The 20,167-nt window shown below is 54.2% G+C and overlaps 1 protein-coding gene and 1 long non-coding RNA gene across 10 annotated transcripts in view; both read left to right on the top strand.

The window, feature by feature from the left end:
• HSF2BP (heat shock transcription factor 2 binding protein) overlaps positions 1-20,167 on the top strand; it is an 86,822-nt gene that overhangs the window by 15,206 nt on the left and 51,449 nt on the right. For 5 of the 9 annotated variants that reach the window (XM_051830138.2, XM_051830140.2, XM_070071779.1 and 2 more), the window contains 3 exons: positions 7,862-8,011; positions 8,749-8,881; positions 18,715-18,832. In XM_051830138.2, the coding sequence (XP_051686098.2) occupies positions 7,862-8,011; positions 8,749-8,881; positions 18,715-18,832 (401 nt within the window). The remainder of the gene's footprint in view (positions 1-7,861; positions 8,012-8,748; positions 8,882-18,714; positions 18,833-20,167) is intronic. The other 4 variants (XM_051830139.2, XM_070071780.1, XM_051830143.2 and 1 more) reach the window with 1 other exon arrangement.
• Positions 8,888-15,407, top strand: LOC138849224 (uncharacterized). Its single transcript, XR_011387674.1, has 2 exons — positions 8,888-13,845; positions 13,939-15,407. It is a non-coding gene; the product is annotated as an uncharacterized lncRNA (long non-coding RNA).

The following is a 20,167-nucleotide window of genomic DNA, read 5'->3' on the forward strand; positions in this document are numbered from 1 at the left end:
TATTCTTCTGTAAACCCAGAACTGTTCTGCCTCTTCTCGCAAACTTTGGGGCTTGGACCTGTTTTTGTTTTTGGTTAATAAGACAATAATAACGTTACTAATAGCAGCCACGCTGTATCAGATGTTTGCTGTGTGGAAACAGGCCATCAGCAGCTGTCTGCACATCACATGAGTCTCCCAGCACAGGTGTATCAGCAGGCACACGCCTAGGAAGGTGAGCTGCTGTCCAGGGTCACGATGCTTGTGTGCTCAGCTGTGTTGCCTGCTGCCTCCTCACTCGCAGGGCTTCCACACGTTTGTGGCTGCAGCAGAGGTTTTCCTCAACCAGTGTTTTATTTTTTAAAGAATTATTTATTTGAAAAGCAGAGTTACAAGGAGAGAAGGACACACACACACACACACACACACACACAAATTGAAAGGAGGAGAGAGAGCTCTCTCTTCCATCTTCTGGTTTACTTTCCAAATGGCCACAACAGCCTGGGCTGGGCCAGACCAAATCCAGGAGCCTGGAACTCCATCCAAGTGTCTGGCAAGGGTGGTAGGGGTCCACGTACCTGGGCCGTCATGTGCTGCTTTCCCAGGCGCATTAGCAGGGACTGGACTGGAAGTGGAGCAGGCGGGACTCAGACCAGCGCTCATGCGGGGTGCTGGCAGCATCAAAGTGGCCTCTTAACTCTCTGTGCCACAGTGCCAGTCCCAAGTGGGCTTTGTACAGATTTTAATATAGAGAAAGTAGTAAATAATAGTTTTGTTCTTAAGTCAGAGTTAGATTAAATACCCTATATTTAATGTTGAAATTTTTAGTTTTCTCACATTCTGGTTAGATGTTATTTTTTTTTATTTATTTGAGAGGCAAAGTTAGACAGTGGTCTTCTATCTGCTGGTTCACTCCCCAAATGGCTGCAGTGGCTAGACCTGGGCTGATCGGAAGCCAGGAGCCAGGAGCTTCTTTCTGGGTCTCCCACGTGGGTGCAGGGGCCCAAGAACCCAGGCCAACTTCTGCTTTCCCAGGCGCAATAGCAGGGGCCAATGCTGTGCTGCAGTAGGTTCATCCTCCGCTTGCGGCGCTGGCAGCCCGTATGGGCGCTGGTTCGAGTCCCAGCTGCCCCTCTTCCAATCTGGCTCTCTGCTATGGCCTGGGAAAGCAGTAGAAGATGGCCCAAGTGCTGGGGCCCCTGCCCCCACGTGGGAGACCTGGAAGAAGCTCCTGGCACCTGGCTTCAGTTTGGCACAGCTCCGGCCATTGCAGCCATCTGGGGAGTGAACTAGCAGATGGAAGACCTCTCTCTCTCACTCACTCTCTCTCTCTCACTCTCTCACTGTCTGTAACTCTACCTCTCAAATAAATAAATAAAATATTAAAAAAAGGAAAGAAAAACAAAAAGAAGTGGAAGAGGGGCCTACACTGTGGTGCAGCGGGTTAAAGCCCTGGCCTGCAGTGCTGGCATCCCATATTGATGCTGGTTCAAGTCCCAGCGGCTCCTCTTCTGATCCAGCTCTCTGCTGTGGCCGGGAAAGCAGTGGAAGATGGCCCAGGTCCTTGGGCCCCTGCACCCACGTGGGAGACCTGGAAGAAGCTCCTGGCTCCTGGCTTCGGATCAGCTCAGGTCTGGTCGTTGTGACCATTTGGAGAGTGAACCAACGGATGGAAGACCTTTCTTTCTGTCTCTCTCTCTCTCACTGTCTGTAAATCTACTTCTCAAATGCATAAATAAATCTTTAAAAAAATAATTAATAAAAAAGAAGTGGCATAGCCGGGACTCTAACCAGAACTCATATGAGATACCGGTGCTACAGGTGGAGGTTTAACCTGTGCCACAGGCCACAGTGCTGGGCCCTGTTTAGATCTTTTTTTTTTTTAAAGGGAAAGGGTTTATTGGGGAAAACCCAGCAGACCGAAGGGAAGGGGCAAAGAGGGAAGAGGAGAGTAAGAGAGAAAGAGGAGAGAGGAGAGGGGAGGGGAGAAGATATAGCAGAGAGAGGGGAAACGAGAGGAGAGGGGCGAGCAGATGAGAGGAGAGAGCAGAGGGAGCCACGTGTTCAGGAACAGGCCCTTTTAAAACTTTGCCGGAGGGCTACAACTCGCCAGTTTCCTAACATTCCCCCCTTTTGTTTTTTATAAAGCAGGAGTTCTGTGGGATTACATTAGTCCTAAAAGTCCAGGACGGGTAGAGGGACGGTGATCTGTCTTTAGAGTTACTTCCTGCTGACATGGGGCGACGAGGTGCTCTTCGCTGGCACGGGGCGATGTCTCAGGCTGCTGTCTTCTGGGTGGGGAGCCGAGTACATCCCTGTAGCAGCATTTGGTTGACCGCCTGGTTGCTGAAGGCCTTCGTTTGTTCCATTATAACCTGCTGTGAACAGTTAAACAGACACTGTAGTATAGTAGACTTTGATTCCTGGGTGGGAGGGGGAGGTATGGTGAGCTGAGATAGTGAAAAGTTGGGGCTGCACACGTGGAAGGCAGAGGTTTTGGCTTAAACTTTGGAGGCCAATAGGACCTGGGCCAGAGAGCAGTACACATAGGAGGTTTAGGTCAGAGATAGAAAAGCTTGAGCATATGGCGTCTCCTTCCATTTTCCCAAATGCTCACGGAAGTGATAAAGATGGATGGAGATCGCAGCGCATTCGATGGCGTGGAAGGAATTCTGGGGTGTGTTTTGTGACTGGCAGAAATCCAGGACCCCAGAGCAGCTCAGAGATCCCCAAAGCGGGAGCAGAGTCACTGGGGGACGCTGGATCACCAACGTAAGGTTTTCCCGGCCAACGTACCAGTGTTATATATTTCTGTTATCCGTCACAAAGCACACTGAACACCGGAGTGAGGGAAAGAGTTTATTGGGGAAAACCCAGCAGACCAGGGGGAAGGGGCAAAGAGGGAAGAGCAGAGTAAGAGAGAAGAGGAGAGAGGAGAGGAGTGAGAGAGGAGAGTGAGAGGAGAGGAGAGAGGAGAGGAGAGAGGGGAGTGAGAGAGAAAGAGGAGAGAGGGCAAGAGAGAGAGGAGAGGAGAGGGGGGAGTGAGAGAGGGGAGTGAGGGAGGAGAGGGGAGGAGAGAGGAGAGGAGAGAGGGGAGTGAGGGGGGAGTGAGAGAGGAGAGGAGAGAGGGGAGTGAGAGGGGGGAGGAGTATAGCAGAGAGAAGGGAGACGAGAGGAGGGAGGAGAGCAGATGAGAGGAGCCAAGAGAGCCCTGTTAGATCTTAATAAACAGAAGTGGCTGTCTGGGGGCTGGCACTGTGGCACAGTAGGTTAAAGTCCTGGCCTGCAGTGTGGCATCTTACATGGATGCTGGTTTGAGTCCCGGCTGCTCCACTTCCAATCCAGCTCCCTGCTAATCGGCCTGGGAGAGCAGTTGAGGATGGCCCACGTCCTTAGGCCCTGCACCGTAATGGGACACCCAGGAGACGCTCCTGGCTCCAGATCAGCTCAGCTGTAGCCGTTGGAGCCATTTGGGGAGTGAGCCAGTGGATTGAAGGCCTCTCCTCCGCCTCCCTCCCTCCCCCTCTATTTCTCTATAACTCTTTCAAATAAATAAATTAAGTCTTTTTAAAGAAGTGGCAGTCTGAGTTGCTCTGGGCCTCAGTGTGCGTGGCCTGGAGTTGCGCAGCAGGAGAGGATTCGTAGGAGCTGGGAGTGCGGCCCGCTGCTCTGGGCCTGCCTTAGATTGCCGAGGTTCTTCGGTAAGACTGAAGCTTCAATTGAACAGAATCTTATATTTTTGTTTCTTTTTCTTTTTCTTTATTTTTATTTTTTGACAGGCAGAGTGGACAGTGAGAGAGAGAGACAGAGAGAAAGGTCTTCCTTTGCCGTTGGTTCACCCTCCAATGGCCGCCGCGGCCGGCGCACCACGCTCATCCGAAGGCAGGAGCCAGGTGCTTCTCCTGGTCTCCCATGGGGTGCAGGGCCCAAGCACTTGGGCCATCCTCCACTGCACTCCCTGGCCACAGCAGAGGGCTGGCCTGGAAGAGGGGCAACCGGGACAGAATCCGGCGCCCCGACCGGGACTAGAACCCGGTGTGCTGGTGCCGCAGGCGGAGGATTAGCCTAGTGAGCCGCGGCGCCAGCCTTTGTTTCTTTTTAAATTGATAGCCCAAGGAAAAATGCATATTTTTGCTGGCATTTTAGTTGTGTTGCTTAAAAACAAGCCATTGCAGTAACTTTCAGAGGAGATGAAGTGGCTGTGTCAGGGAGTTCCTGTCTCCTGGCTTATTGCCCTGGTACTAAGACCTTAGTTAAAGTGTGGGAACATTTTAAACTATCTTGTGTGTCCAGTTGAGTTTCCTGTTGAGTAATCCACCCAGTTTAATGCAGATAGAAACCCCTTGGGTTTGCTACAACAAGGCCGTAGCTTGTGTGCTGGTGGACAGGGCCTCCCCGCTGCCTCCCCGCTGTCTCCCTGCTGTCTCCCCGATGACAGGGCCTCCCCGCTGCCTCCCCGCTGCCCCCCCCCCACTGTCTCCCCGCGGCCTCCCCCCTGCCTCCCCGCTGCCTCCCCACTGCCCCCCCCACTGTCTCCCCGCGGCCTCCCCGCTGCCTCCCCGCTGTCTCCCTGCTGTCTCCCCGATGACAGGGCCTCCCCGCTGCCTCCCCACTGCCCCCCCCCCACTGTCTCCCCGCGGCCTCCCCCCTGCCTCCCCCCTGCCTCCCCGCTGCCTCCCCACTGCCCCCCCCACTGTCTCCCCGCGGCCTCCCCCCTGCCTCCCCGCTGTCTCCCTGCGCCTTTCCTGTGGTCTCCGGCGCAGCTTATGATGCAGGGCTCGCAGAGCTGACTTTATTTTATTTTTTAAAAGATTTAATTATTTATTTGAAAGAGTTACACAGAGAAAGGAGAGGGAGAGAGAGGTCTTCCATCTGCTGGTTCACTTTCCAATTGGCTGCAACGGCTGGAGCTGCGCCAATCTGAAGCCAGGAGCCAGGAGCCTCCTCGTGTCTCCCATGCAGGTGCAGCAGCCCAAGGACATCTTCCAGTGCTTTCCTAGGCCAGCAGAGAGCTGGATCGGAAGTGGAGCAGCCGGGACTCAAACCGGTGTTCATGTGGGTTGCCGGCACTGCAGGTCAAGGTGTTAACCCGCTGCGCCACAGCGCCGGCCCTGCCGGCAGATTCTTGTACTGTGACAGTGCACCTGGGATCATCCTGGTATATCTACACAGCTGTACACCAGGCAGCTCAAGCCACTTTGGTTTTTTTGGAACTGCTTAGCAGATTCACAAGAAGTTTTAAGAAGTCCAGGGGCCTCTCCCATGTCCTTCCTTTTTTTTTTTTTTTTTGACAGGCAGAGTGGACAGTGAGAGAGAGAGACAGAGAGAAAGGTCTTCCTTTGCCGTTGGTTCACCCTCCAATGGCCGCCGCGGCTGGCGTACTGTGGCTGGCGCACTGCGCTGATCCGAAGTGAGGATCCAGGTGCTTCTCCTGGTCTCCCATGGGGTGCAGGGCCCAAGCACCTGGGCCATCCTTCACTGCACTCCCTGGCCACAGCAGAGAGCTGGCCTGGAAGAGGGGCAACCTGGACAGAATCCGGCGCCCTGACCAGGACTAGAACCCGGTGTGCCGGCGCCACAGGCAGAGGTTTAGCCTAGTGAGCTGCGGCGCCGGCCTGTTACTATTCTTTATTGGATCATGGTTTTGTTGTTATATGAAACACTTGTGTAATCTGTTCATAGTTTTCTTTGAGAAGTTGTACGTTGGGTGTGTCTCGGTATGTGTTGGGTTGTCTCGGTGTGTGTTGGGTGTGTCTCGGTGTGGGTTGGGTGTGTCTCGGTGTGCGTTGGGTTGTCTTGGTGTGCGTTAGGTGTGTCTCGGTGTGCGTTGGGTGTCTCTCAGTGTTGTCTCGGTGTGCATTGGGTGTCTCTTGGTGTGCGTTGGGTGTCTTGGTGTGTTGTCTTGGTGTGCGTTGGGTGTCTCGGTGTGCGTTGGGTGTGCGTTGGATTGTCTCGGTGTGCGTTGGGTGTCTCTCGGTGTGCATTGGGTGTGCATTGAATTGTCTCGGTGTGCGTTGGGTTGTCTTGGTGTGCGTTGGGTGTCTCGGTGTGTTGTCTCGGTGTGCACGTAAACGCCTAGCTTCAGCGTCAGTTGTTGAGAAGACTGTCCTTCGTGGGGTTTCCTCGTCAACGTCAGCAGCTGGGTTTCAGGTGGCTTTGAGTGTCCATTCCTGGGCCAGTGCCCACGGACCTGCTTCTGGGCTTTACAGGAAGCCCTGCTTCTCGGTCCGGCAGTGTTGGGCTGCCGAGGCTGCCGTTGGTCAGTCGTGTTCGGGTCTCCTGAGTCTTCTTTCAGACGCAGAGTATCACTGTGTACAAAGAGCCTGCCGAGATTCTGATGGCGTTGAGTCGAGTCTGGATCGGTTTAGGGGAGGCGCTGTCTTAGCAGTACTCAGCTTTCCAGTCCGTGGATGAGGTGTCTCTCCACGTGTTAGAGCTCTGGTTTCTCTCAGTAATGCCTTACAGTGTGTATTCACAGATCGTGTACCTTTTTTTTTTTTTTAAACGATTTATTTATTTACTTGAAAGCAGAGTTAGAGGCAGAAGTGGAGGGGGTGGGGAGAGAGGAGAGAGGAGTGGGGAGAGGGAGAGGGAGAGGTGAGAGAGAGAGATCTTCTATCTGCTGGCTCACTCCCTATATAGCTGCAACAGCTGGACCTCCACTGAGCTGAAGCCAGGAGCCAGGAGCCAGGGCTTCCTCCAGGTCTCCCACGCGGGTGCAGGGCCCAAGGACTTGGGCATCTTCTACTGCTCTCCCAGGCCACGGCAGAGAGCTGGATCGGAAGTGGAGCAGCCGGGACTCAAACTGGCACCCATATAGGATGCTGGTGCTCCAGTTGGTGGCTTCATCTTCTACACCACAGTGCTGGCCCCCCTCTTTTCTTTTTTTTTTAAGATTTACTTATTTATTTGAAAGTCAGAGTTAGAGAGAGAGAGATAGAGAGAGAGCGTGCGCGCGTGAGCAAGCTTCCATTCAGTGGTTCAGTCCCCAATTGGCCGCAACTGCTGGAGCTGTTCTGATAAAGCCGGCAGCCAGGAGCTTCCTCCGGGTCTCCCACGTGGGTGCAGGGGCCCAAGGACTTGGGCCATCTTCCACTGCTTTCCCAGGCCACAGCAGAGAGCTGGATTGGAAGTGGAACAACTGGGACTGGAACTGGAGCCCATATGGAAGCTGGCACTGCAGACCGGGGCTTTAACCCGCTGTGCCACACTGCCAGCTCCATTTTTTTTTAAGGTTACTTATTGGATGGGCTGGCGCTGTGGCGTAGCAGGTAAAGCTGCCGCCTGCAGTGCTGGCATCTTATGTGGGTGCTGTTTCAAGTCCTGGCTGTTCCACTTCTGATCCAGCTCTCTGCTGTGGCCTGGGAAAGCAGTGGAAGATGGCCCAAGTCCTTAGGCCCCTAGAAGAAGCTCCTGGCTCCTGGCTTTGGATTGGCCCAGCTCTGGCCATTGCAGCCATTTGGGGAGTGATCAAGTGGATGAAGGCCTCTCTCTTTGTCTCTCCCCTCAACCGCCAACTCTGCCTTTCAAGTAAAATAAATTTTTTTAATGAACGTGTACTTCAGTTCATTGTCTTGGAGGTTCCTAACCAAAGACTGAGGGGGCCTCGTTGGTTTGGACTCCGATCATGGCATTCTCGTCGGCAGAGTCCGAGGCAGCACGGGGCGTCACGGTGGAGGGAGCATGTCTGTCGGTGTGGTGTCTTGTGACTGGCCACGCCTGTCACCTCCCCAAAGCCCCGTTTGTAAGCACTGTCCATGTCACCGTCCCTGCTGACGTCCACAGTGCGTTTCCTTCTTCAGCGGAGACCCCTGTGACAGAGGAGAGGGATACTTGGAGCACTGGCGGTCCTTCCTCCAGGGTCACTTTGTTTTGATTTCAGGAGAAACTGGCTCTTCGGCAGCAGCTGAATGAGGCGAAGCAGCAGCTGCTGCAGCAGGCAGAGTACTGCACGGAGATGGGGGCGGCGGCCTGCACCCTCCTGTGGGGCGTCTCCAGCAGCGAGGAGGTCGTCAAAGCCATTCTGGGCGGAGTAAGCCTGGCCAGTGCCGACCTAGTACTGCTGATCAGTGCTGTGCGCCCCTGGATGTGTTCTGAGTGTGTATCGGGCCGCTGAAGTGAGAGGAGACTGAAGGGGCCCTCTGCCTGTCTGCTGTTCACTCCCGTGGTCCCCGACGTCCGCGGGGCTGCTCCGCCGCACCCCACTGCTCTGGGAGCCTCTGCACAAGATGTTCTCTCCCAGAGCCCCTGGGGTGCTTGCGACTGTGTGACTGCTGACGTGAACGACCTTCATGGGAAATAGAATCAAAAGATTATTTTGGTGCAAAACAGGGAAATCCATCATAATTTTTCCATAATCATTTTCCATGAACTTCTTGAAGTCTTCCATGCGTGGATTTCAAAATTTCTCATCCCCAAATAAGCTTACCTCTGTTATCTCTTTGAAGTGCCCTTGTGCCTGCATTTACCAGGGTTGCAGCGTGCTTGTGCAGTGATGTACTGTTTAGTTTTTTGGATGTTACGTGTTCCTAAACAGGCATCTGTGTGTGTGGACAGGTGTACGGGAGGGGTTTCACGCAGGGAGAAATGGCAGGAGCAGGGAGGGAAGCTCGAGGAGGTGGAAATGGTGCTCGGAGGCAGCGGGGGCTGAGTTTGCCTTTGACAGAGAGGGGGATGACACGAGGAAGCTGTGGGGCGATGGGGTGACCTTACGTGATTAGAAACAGGATAACTATGGGAAGGTGTGACATGTCATTTCTCAACTTTCAGGACAAGGCTTTGAAGTTTTTCAGCATCACTGGGCAGACAATGGAGAGTTTTGTGAAGTCCCTGGATGGAGATGTCAAAGAGCTTGATTCTGACGAAAACCAGTTTGTCTTTGCTTTAGCTGGAATTGTGACAAGTAAGTACTGCTCGCCGCGCGTGACGGCTGCTCTGTGCACGGGGACCGCTGGCAGGGGTGTGTGCCAGCGTCTGTGGGCATCATGTGCTGTGCAGGCCTCACCCTGGAGACCCTGAGCCTGGCTCGGGGGTGGCACCAGGTGTGTATAGTTCGGAAAGTCACTGCAGGTGAATCTGGTGTCAGTTACGAAGAGCGACCTGCGGGAAACGTGGGTGAGTGTTGTAGGTGCTGTTTGCTTATGTGCATGGGCAGAAGTGAAAACGGACACAGGCTCTGAGGTCAGCTAGCTGCCCTTTGGATCATCATCCTTTAGCTAACGTCTGGCTAAAGCGACAGCCTCAGGCCAAGCTGAGACTGAGCTCTTGTTATCATTTTGGGATCATAATTAAGGAATTCCAAAGACTGACATGATCTCTTCAGTAGATTGCTCCTGCGAGATTGTGATGTTAAACCTTTCCCGGAGTAAGGATAACACGGACAGACTGACAGGGATGGAGCCGGGGTGGGTGATTTCTCGGCAGCTGGGAGGTGGTGTCCTCGGGGGAGCCTGATGTTCTGAAGTCATGGTGGTCCGGCCGCTGCCTGCGGGGCCTCATATGGCCCGGTGTGTAAGCCGCTTTCTGCCCTGCCAGCATCCCATGTTGGAGCACCATATATATATATATATTTTTTTTTTTTGATTTTTAAATATTTATTTATTTATTTGAAAGTCAGAGTTTCAGAGAGAGAGGAGGTGGGGGGGGGCCTCCATTTGCTGGTTCACTCCCCAGTTGGCTGTAACGGCCGAAGCTGCGCTGATCTGAAGCCAGGAGCCAGGAGCTTCTTCCAGGTCTCCCATGTGGGTGCAAGGGCCCAAGGACTTGAGCCATCTTCCACTGCTTTCCCAGGCCTTAGAAGAGAGCTGGATTGGAGGCGGAGCAGTTGGGACTGGAACTGGTACCCATATAGGATGCCGGCACTGCAGGTAATGGTTTTACCTGCTGCGCCACAGCGCCGGCCCCACGGAGCACCATTTTGAGTCCCGGATGCTTCTGATCCAGCTCCCTGTATTGCACCCGAGAAGGCAGCAGCAGGTGGTCCAAGTGCTTGGATCCCTGACACCATGTTGGAGACCCCAGGGGAGTTCCGGGCTTCTGTCGCCGCCGTTTGGGAAACAAGTCAGTAGATGGAAGATCTCTCTATCTCTAACTCCGCCTTTCAGATAAAAATCTTAAGAAAATCGTACCCACTGTGTGATGTTCCCTTCTCCATGGTCTTTCTCTGCTGTACCCCGTGCGCCTCGTGCGGCCATTCTCTGCGACTGGAGGGAGGAAGATGGTGTTTTCTTCATGGTGGTTCTGTGTCATCCCAGTGCATCAGGTCTCGCGTACATATTTTTTCCGTAGTCTCTTAAAAATTGCTGATGCGTGGGTGGAGCCGACTGCCGCGTCTGGCAGTCTCGTCTCTCGGTGGCTGTCTGTGTTCATCCCAGCGCCTGTCGTCGGAGCAGACTTGCTGTGCTTCCTGTTTCAGTGCTGGAAGGTGGTCTCTAACAGAGGCGTTAGCAAGCTTGGCGATTGGGCTGCTTCTCTCTGCAAGGCCCCCGGGGCTGGTGATTCGCTGCGTGAGCGTGCGCTGCCTGCTGCAGTGCAGAGGCACTTGCTGTCGGCCAAGGCCAGCGTGTGGCCCACATTCCAGCCCGGCTGGCCTTGTCTTCTGCCCATGTGCCTTAGGTGAGAGCCCTTGTGAAGAGCGGGAAGTGGGTACTCAGTTTTGCACATGTGTGAATTTGGGAGGAAGCGTACCTTCCGGTGCTGTTTTTTTTTTTTTTGTTTTGTTTTAATTTTTTTGACAGGCAGAGTGGACAGTGAGAGAGAGAGACAGAGAGAAAGGTCTTCCTTTGCCGTTGGTTCACCCTCCAATGGCCGCTGCGGTCGGCGCACCGCGCTGATCCGAAGGCAGGAGCCAGGTGCTTTTCCTGGTCTCCCATGGGGTGCAGGGCCCAAGCACCTGGGCCATCCTCCACTGCACTCCCGGGCCACAGCAGAGAGCTGGCCTGGAAGAGTGGCAACCTGGACAGAATCTGGTGCCCCGACTGGGACTAGAACCCAGTGTGCCAGCGCCGCAGGCGGAGGATTAGCCTAGTGAGCTGCGGCGCCGGCCTAGAACTGTTCTTTTTAAAAACTTGCATACACACGGTCTTTATTGTTGTGTATTTACCTTTTTGTAGTTCTGTGGGTTTGGACAAATGCATGTAGCCATGTGTGCTAATTGGCTTTTTGTTACTGTAACTAAAATCCCAGCACCAGTGCTGTGGTGTAGGTGGTAAGGTTGCCACCGGCAGTGCCAGCAGTCCCACATGGTGCCTGTTCAAGTCCCTGCTGCTCTATTTCCTGCTCAGCTCCCTGCTGATGTTCCTGGGAAAAGCAGCAGAAGATGGCCTAAGGCCCTGGGCCCTGCGCCCACATAGGAGACCTGGAAGAAGCTCCTGGCTTCTGGCTTTGGCCTGGCCTGTTGCTGCCATCTGGGGAGTGAACCAGTGGATGGAAGACCTCTCTCTCTCTTTCTCTGCCTTTGCCTCTCCTTCTCTGTGACTTTCAGATAAATAAATAAATATTTAAAAACAAAACAAAAATTATTTGAGCTAATTTTTTAAAAGATTTATTTGAAAGTCAGAGTTAGAGAGGAGAGAGAGAGAGGTCTTCCATTCACTGGTTCACTCTCCAAATGGCCGCAGGGGCCAGGGCTGAGCCAGGCTGAAGCCAGGAGCCAGGTGCTTCCTCCTGGCCTCCCAGGTACAGGGCCGAAGCACTTGGGCCATCCTCCACTGCCTTCCTGGGCCACAGCAGAGAGCTGAACTGGAAGAGGAGCAACCGGGACAGAACCGGTGCCCCAACCGGGACTAGAACCCGGGGTGCCGGTGCTGCAGGTGGAGGATTAGCCTAGTGAGCCGCGGCGCTGGCCCTCTTTGCCTCTTATTTCTGATTTCTGTGTCCAAGTAATGTTAGAGAGTAACGCAGTGTGGAAATTACTCTTTGGTGTTGGGAACACAGGTAGGACTGGATCAGCATAGCCTCCTGACGGCCTCCTGGGGGCACACAGCTAACCAGCCCGGCCTTCTGTGTGTCAGGACCATCTCTCCTGGCCCTCCAGGCCGCTGCCCATCCCTCCCCCACACAAAGAGGAGGGGTCGCAGTGAGGCGCCCTGTCCAGCCCTGCTGCCGTGAGCGGCCCTGGAGTCTTGCACCTGTGGCCTCTGGGAAGAATCTGGTGCCAGATGATGGTTTAGTCTGTGTGGTTCTGTGGAGGGGAAGGAAGGTGCCAGTTTGAGCCTGGTCCTGCAGGTCTTCTGGCGTCCGGGGGGTAGTCGGCGCAGGCGTGGGGGCTGCTGGTAGGCGCACTCCTGCTGGGAGTTGGGGCGCCCCAGTTGAGGAGAACCTGTGTGGTCTCAGGCGTGTGCTCCAGGGTCCGTGGAGACTGGTGAGCTTTCGCGCTGCCTCCAGTGTTTCCCACAGTGGCTGCGTCATTTGGTGTTCTGGTGCTGTTTTCCCCGTGTCCAGAACAGACTCTTCTGGAAGTATTGGTTCTTGGAACCATTTGGTTCTGGGTGGCTTGAGCTGCAGGACACGTCCTCAGAGCCCGGGTGGGCGCTCGTCACGGCGCTGCAGCTCCCAGAGGCAGGGGTGTCGCGTCGCTTCGTGGAGAGCTGATTCCCAGTCTGAGCACTGTGAGCTGTCTCTGGATCATGTCAGATCATCTCTAGGCAGCAGACTGTAGGCAGCAGGTAGCAGCCAGGCGTCAGTGGAGGCCTGTGGAAAGGAAGATGGGCTGCCTCGACCCAGGCAGCTCCGCCGCATGAGTGTCTTCCAGGGCGTCTCTGGACAGGGACGCTCGCTGGTGGTCAGAGGTCACCGCGTGGACACTGACCCCAGGGCCGTGTGCTGGGTCACGTGGGAGGGAGAGAAGCCAGGGTCTAAGTGGGCTGGTACACTGGGGACTGTTTGTAGCTGGCAGTAGGGCGTGTGCATTTGTGGTGCCCTCACACGAGGCCTCCGACTTGGCTGAGCTCAGCTGCACTGTGGTTGCTTTGGACAAGGCAGCTTTTAAGTCTTGACGCCTGGACTGAGGGGCAGGCTCAGACAGGCAGGGGTCCTCCTGCCGTGCGTGCGGTCCTGTCCCTGCAGTGTGTCTGGGCCTTGGCTCAGGGGCTGCTGTGCACTGTGTGATGCCAGACCGCATCTGTGGCCTCTGCTCCAGGATGTTGGTAGCAACCAGGTGTGGCAGCCACGAGTGTCTCCGAGCTCGGCCCCCCTGGCCAGTTTGAGAACCACTGCTTGGAGCATGGGCTGACCTTTCCTGCATGTCGTAGAGGGTTTGTGGTGCCTGAAGATACTCGAGGTGGTGGTCAGCGGGAGTTTTGACATCATCACAGGACTCTGACGTCACTGCAGGACTCTGACGTCACTGCAGGATTCTGACGTCACTGCAGGACTCTGACGTCGCTGCAGGAGTCTGACGTCACTGCAGGATTCTGACGTTTGGTTTTGTCCAGTCACACGGTGGTCTTAATTAATTCAGCACATCTGTTCTCTACAACATCCTGTTCATCACAGATTTTTTTTTTTTAAATATTTATTTATTTGAAAGATAGAGTTACAGAGAGAGGTAGAGATAGAGAGAGGTCTTCCATCTTCTGGTTTACTGCCCAGATGGCTGCAACCGCCAGAGCTGTGCTGATCCAAAGCCAGGAGTCAGGAACTTCTTCCCAGTCTCCCACGTGGGTGCGGGGGCCCAAGGACTCAGACCATCTTCCACTGCTTTCCCAGGCCATAGCAGAGAGCTGGATCGGAAGTGGAGCAGTCGGGACTAGAACTGGCGCCCATATGGGATTCTGGCGCTGCAGACCGGGGCTTTAACCCACTGCGCCACAGCGCCGTACCCAACCACAGATACTCTGTCTTTTGGTGGTTGGTCTTGGATAATGTGTAAGTTTCTTTAGATAATTCCCTTCCTTTGGTTGGTGGAGTATGGCCTATGTGGTAAATTGGTGTTTCATGGGATTGGCGTTTTTCCTCCAGACCTCTCTCAGTGAGGAGTGAAGCCTGACCAGCCCTAGAGGTTTCCAGATGAACGCAATAAAGAGGAGGTGGCGTGCGAACGCCGCGGAGTGAGCCCACAGGGCCGAGTGGGCGCAGCTGTTAGGTAGGAAGTCAGTTATGAGCTTATGTGTGTGTGACATAAAGGCCTAAAGAGAAGACGTCTATGTCCAGCATCTGCATCTGCTGACAATGTTCCAGGGGCAGCCCGGTATTCGCATCCTGCCCTGCCCCTTTCTACCTGATGACCTGCCAGGTGGGGGCCCCGCCCCTTCTGCCTGACAAATCTTCCACAGTCTCCCAGATGCACCCCAGTATCTGCATCTCAAACACCCTGCTCCGGAGCCCCATTCTCCAGGGGGTCCTGCTCACCCTTCCTCTGAACCCAGGATGGCGCCAGCTAGGCTCCTCCTGTCTGATACCTTCAGGGGAAAACTTAGATAGAAGTTTTTCTATTTACATCCAAAAAGCCCTTTGTTCCAAGAGGAGCAGAGGTGGGGAAGCAAGACCCATCTCCTTAAAAACCCCCAGCCTCAACTAGACTGCGCACTCAGCCCTCTGCCTCTATGCTGAGTTGGCCGCCTGGTCTGCCCAGGTGTAATCTCTCCACTCAACCATGTAACTTTGCTCTTTCTCTCCGCCCCCCGCCCCCAGTCCGAGTGACTGGACACTCTCTTAGGCTCTGTCTGGAGAGGTGCCCATCCATTCTTACGGATGTCTCTTCCCTAATAAACCTTGCTGTTTTACCTCCCACTACTCTCTGTCTCACGCCTGAATTCTTTGTTGTGCGAAGACAAGAACGCTGCAATTTCTCCGGTAACAGTTTGTTCTTGCAGAGCTGCAGGAAAATAGTTCACTCTTTTTTTTTTTTTTATAATTTATTTATTTATTTGAAAGAGTTACATAGAGAAGGAAAGGCAGAGAGAGAGAGAGGAGTCTTCCATCTGCTGGTTCACTCCCCAGATGGCTGCAGCGGCCTTAGCTGTGCTGATCTGGAGCCAGGAGCTTCCGGGTCTTCCACGCAGGTGCAGGGACCCAAGCACTTGGGCATCTTCCACTGCTTTCCCAGGGCCACAGCAGAGAGCTGGATCGGAAGTGGAGCAGCCGGGACTTCAACCGGTGCCCATATGGGATGCGGGCGCTGCGGATGGAGGCTTTACTCGCTACACCACAGCGCCAGCCCCAGTATTTCACTTTGTTAGCAGAATGTCTGCTGTGTCTTCTTCAGCTGCCTTTTCATCTCTCGTGGCCTTCTGCTTCCTCTTCCAGTGCTGCTGTGGTGGGAGCTTTGTGGAAAGTAAACTCCCGGTGGAACATCTTGGTTGCTCTTTCAGAGGGGTTTAGGCCGTCTCCTGGAGGGGCCTCCGCACACCTCGCTGGGCCGCTCACTCATCACTCTGGGTTGTGGGCGGTGCGTGGATTGCACAGGCGTCAGCAGTCGTGGTTGGATCACATCGGCTCTCTGCCCTGTGTGTGTCCTGGGGTGCTGAGAGCATTTTCAGAGTGCCGCCCAGGGAGGTTTTGTTGCCTGCTCTGACTGAGCTGTTGTTCTGGATGACTGAGTTTTGCGAGTTCTTTGTGTATTCTGGATTCCAGTCTCTTCTCAGATACATGATTTGCAAATATTTCATCTCCCCCAGGAGTTGTTTGCTTCCTTGATAGTGTCCTGAAGCACAGACATTTTAGCTTGATTATATCCAGACTGTATCTGTTTTTCTTCAGTTGTATTTTTTCCTGTGTCTAAGAGGCCGTTGTCTCATTCCGTGTCCATGAGGATTTATTCCTATTGTTGTGTTCCGGATTGCCCAGATAGAAAGAACCAGCAAGACTCACCGTAATGCAAAGAACAAAGGGACTTTATTTGTAGGTCCAGCATGCTGGGGCCTGACCTCCCGTTCCGTGTAGTGCTGGGAGACCAAGACCCCCTTCTCTGTGTTCTCCGGGGGGGGGGGGGGATAGTTCCCAGGCAAACAAGTATTACCTCTGCATTCCTTCCTTCCCCTGGCCCTGCAGGACAAGGACGGCCCACCTTATTGGTTGCTTCCACCTGGTCCTGCGGACCAGACCAAGGACTGCCCGGTGTCAGGTTTCTTCTTCTCACACCAGGCCCATCCTGGGCCTAGTCAGTTTTTTTGTCTTGTGAGAAGCCTGTCATGGCATGGCTCTGGCCTCTCACACTATGTTTTGTTTTAAGGATTTTATAGTTTTAGCTCTTACATGTTTTGAGCTAATTTTCTAGTGGTGTGCAGTATGGAGTCCACGTAACCCCTTCAGGTATGGATGTTCAGTTGTCTTGACCCCGTTTCTTGAAAAGATTGTTTATGTCTCCCCTGCGAAATTATTTTGGCATCTTTGAAAATTAACTGACCATAAATGTGAGGGTTTATTTCTGGACTCTCAGTTCTACCATTGATCTTTGTGTCCTTATGCTTATCATTATTTAAAAATGATTTATTTTTATTTGGAAGCAGAGATGGAAAGAGTGAGAGAGACAGAGATGGAGAACTTCTGTCTGCTGGTCTCTCCCCAGATACCTGCAGCTCTCAGGGTTAGGCTGAAACTGGGAGCCTAGAACTCAGTCTGGTCTCCTACGTGGGTGGCAGGGACCCGAGTACTTGGGCCACCTGCTGCCTCCCAGGGTGCACATTAGCAGGAAGCTTGGATTGGAAGTGGAGCTGGGACTTGAACCCAGGCACTCAGATGTGGGATGTGGTGCCTTAGCCACGGTGCCAAACACCCACCCCTGTTGTTATCTCTATTGCTGAAAATAAGTTGAATTTGTTAGACTCCAAAGCAAAAGTCTCACAATACGTCCCCAGTCTGTGTGTCCTTCTCAGCACACGTAATTGATACTACTTCATTTCTTAAAGTTTGTGACTGCTCTGCTACCTCTGGGAAAGCCTAGGAGCAGTTCCCTGAGAAATGAACATGGAGGAAAGTGTAACAGAAAGTGGAACCAGGCGGCCGTCTGCTCACGCTGGGTGCTAACAACGTCCATTCTGAGCCTGGATCCACTCCCAGGTGCCCCAGGTACACCAAGAGTCAGTGAGGGAAGTGCAGACTGCAGTGAGAGTGAGAGTGAGAGGTGAGGGCGGACAGGTGCTGGGCTCATTCACACTGGCTCCACGTTGTAGCTTACACGTGAGCCATTGATACTAAATGAGACGCAGAACTGGCAGTTGCTGTTCCAGTTCCGTATATAATGACATGGGCTTCACCCACCAGTAAGCTTGCTGTATTGGATTGTTTTTTGAAGATTTATTTTATTTATTTGAGAGACAAAATTACATAGAGAGGTAGAGACAGAGAGAGTCTTCCATCTGCTGGTTCACTCCCCAGATGGCTGCAACAGCCGGAGCTGTGCCAATCCAAAGCCAGGAGCCAGGAGCTTCTTCCGGGTCTCCCACATGGGTGCAGGGGCCCAAGGACTTGGGGCATCTTCCTCTGCTTTCCCAGGCCACAGCAGAGAGCTGGATAGGAAGTGGAGCAGCTGAGACTTGAACTGGTGCCCATATGGGATGCTGGTGCATCAGGCCAGGGCTTTAATCTGCTGCGCCACAGCGCCGGCCCCTGGATTTTGTTTTGACCTGCTATGATACAACATATTTTTTGCTGATTTTTTTTCTTTTCTTTTTTTTTAAGATTTATTTATTTATTTGAAGGAGTTACACAGAGAGAAGGAAAAAGCAGAGAGAGAGGTCTTCCCTCTGCTGGTTCACTCCCCAATTGGCTGGGGTGGCCGGAGCTGAGCTGATCTGAAGCCAGGAGCTTCTTCCCGGTCTCCCATGTGGGTGCAGGGGTCCAAGGACTTGGGGCATCTTCCACTGCTTTCCCAGGCCACAGCAGAGAGCTGGATCGGAAGTGGAGCAGCCGGGACTCGAACCAGTGCCTATATGGGAGCCAGCACTGCAGGCGGTGGCTTTACCTGCTACGCCACAGCGTTGGCCCCGATATTTTTTCCTTCAGACACGTGTTAGTGATGTTTCCACTACCCGTTGCTGAGCAACAAAGCACCGGGGATGTGAAGGCTTCCGCAGCACTGGCTCTGCTCGCGAGTTTGCAGTCCAGGCAGAGCTTAGCAGGGACAGTTCGCTGCTCCCCGTAGCACCCAAGGCCTCAGTGGGGCGGCCGGGGTAGGGAGGGGTCTCCCGGTCTCCCCCTCTCCCCTCCCTCTCTCTCCCCTGCCCTCCCCTCTGTAGTCTCAGGCTTCACTGTGCTCCTTCTGTGTCACCTTTAGCCGTGGCAGCCTCAGGTGACCAGGGCTGGCAGAGCCAGTGGCCGGAGACCAAGGTGGAAGCCGTGGCGCTGCTTCCTGCCCAGCCCTGGGCATTGGCGTCAGCTCTGCTGCGTGCTGTCAGTTACAGGGGAGCCCAGCACCCGGCCTGCCTGTGGGCCACATCTGGAGACAGCTGGCTGCGTGCACAGCTACCTCTGCACTCCTGCCGGGCCCCAGGACAGGGCCTGTGCCTACGTGAGGGCTCCCTGTAGCTGCTGGCCCGGCGCGCTGGAGTGTGCTGGTGCTGGACACACTCGGATCCCAGTGCTCTGCCCTACCGCACAGGCGTCTGCTCTACGTGCGACATCCCCGCTACTTTCCTAACTCCTGTGGTTGTCAGCCGTGCTTTTGGGCGTGCCCTTGTGCTGTCTGGGTTTTCGTTAGGTATCTCAGGAGAGAAACAGCAGCAAATACTGTGCCCTGGGAAGGTCTAGATTCTGAAGCAGCAGTGATCTGATGCTGTGTTGCTGTTTGTTTTGCAGATGTTGCTGCCATAGCGTGTGGTCGGGAATTCCTGGTCACCTCCAGCCGGGTGCTCCTGGACACCATCCTGCAGCTCCTGGGAGACCTGAAGCCGGGCCAGTGCACCAGACTCAAAGTGTACGGTGGGCTGTACCAAAAAGTCTGTCTCCCCGTGGGTTAGAACGTGCACACTGCGCCTGTCTTCAGGTGAAGGCAGTTAGCCTGGCAGCAGTTCTGCAGACGAGAAGGAACGGCCGCCCGGAGGTGTAGGTGTGCACTTCTCCTAAATAGCATCGTGGGAAAGTGGTGTCAGGAGCAGTGTTGCTGCCCTAGAGTGCCTGGGGAGCCAGGTGCTGTGTGGTGACGCTCCAGGGTCGTGTTAGCCTCAGGGCCCTCATCTCCAAATGACTCAGGTATTGTTCTGCCCGTGCCCAACCGCCAGCTGCCCAGACCTGTGTTCGTGTTCATTGTTGAGTGGAAACCTCCTCAGACGCAGCGGCCACACTGATGTCTGCTCCAGTGTCTGAGCAGGCTTGACTGGTTCTCTGGGGTCTTTTTCGAGGCTCTGGGCGAGAATCTTCTTGCGGGCTGTTGGCAGCAGCCAGTGTCTTGTGTTGCCAGGCCTTGGTCCTTGCTGGTGGGCATCCGCCCTCTCTGGTGGCCACGTCTTCAGCCAGGGCAGCTCCAGGAGGCCTCCCTCGGGCGTCGTCTGCTAGCAGCCAGCAGAGGCTGTGCTCCTGTGGGCCCTGTGTTCAGGGTGGACGCACCGGCTGATAAACGGCCTCTTAGTGCAGTCAGCCGCAGCGTTCCCGGTGCCTGGTAACGGAAACAGGTGTGATGCGTTGGTAGTCCCAGGGGTCGGGGAAGGAATTAGTGGAGAGCCATTTAGAGTTCTGTCTGTCACACTGCTCATTCTGAGGGCTGGCTTTTCCTTCTTGGAGCATGGTTTTAAAAAAATTCATTGATTTGAGAGATGGACAGCTTCCATATGCTGGTTCACTCCCCAAGTGTCCGCAGCGGCTGAAATAGTCCAGGCCAAAGCCAGGAGCTGAGAGCCCAGTCCAGGTCTCCCACACGGGAGGCAGGAACCCAGTTACTGGAATGGTCACTGCTGCCTTCCTGGGCCTGCACTGGCCAGACGCCAGAATCAGGTCGTGGAGCCATGAATCAGGCTCAGGCCGGTGTGGAGCGCGGTGTCAGCCGGGTTTGCCTGCTGGGCCCAGCACCCACCTCTTGGAACACTTTCTTACACTTCCTTCTTTCTAGTCTTGGCCACATCTTTCCCGCATCTGTGGCCATCCTGCCTTGGTGTTTCTTGTCTTTCCTCGTGTGAGTTGAGAATTTCCTGTTGCTTGGTGTGCCAGGTCCTTCAGGGTCCTCCCTGAATGTTTTGAATGTACATCGTAAGAATCTGAGTCCTGTTTGGCCCCCTTGGGACATTGTGATTTTTTGTTTTTGTAGCAGTCTTCTTGG

Source organism: Oryctolagus cuniculus, chromosome 4, assembly GCF_964237555.1.
Source record: "Oryctolagus cuniculus chromosome 4, mOryCun1.1, whole genome shotgun sequence".
Classification (NCBI taxonomy): Eukaryota; Metazoa; Chordata; class Mammalia; order Lagomorpha; family Leporidae; genus Oryctolagus; species Oryctolagus cuniculus.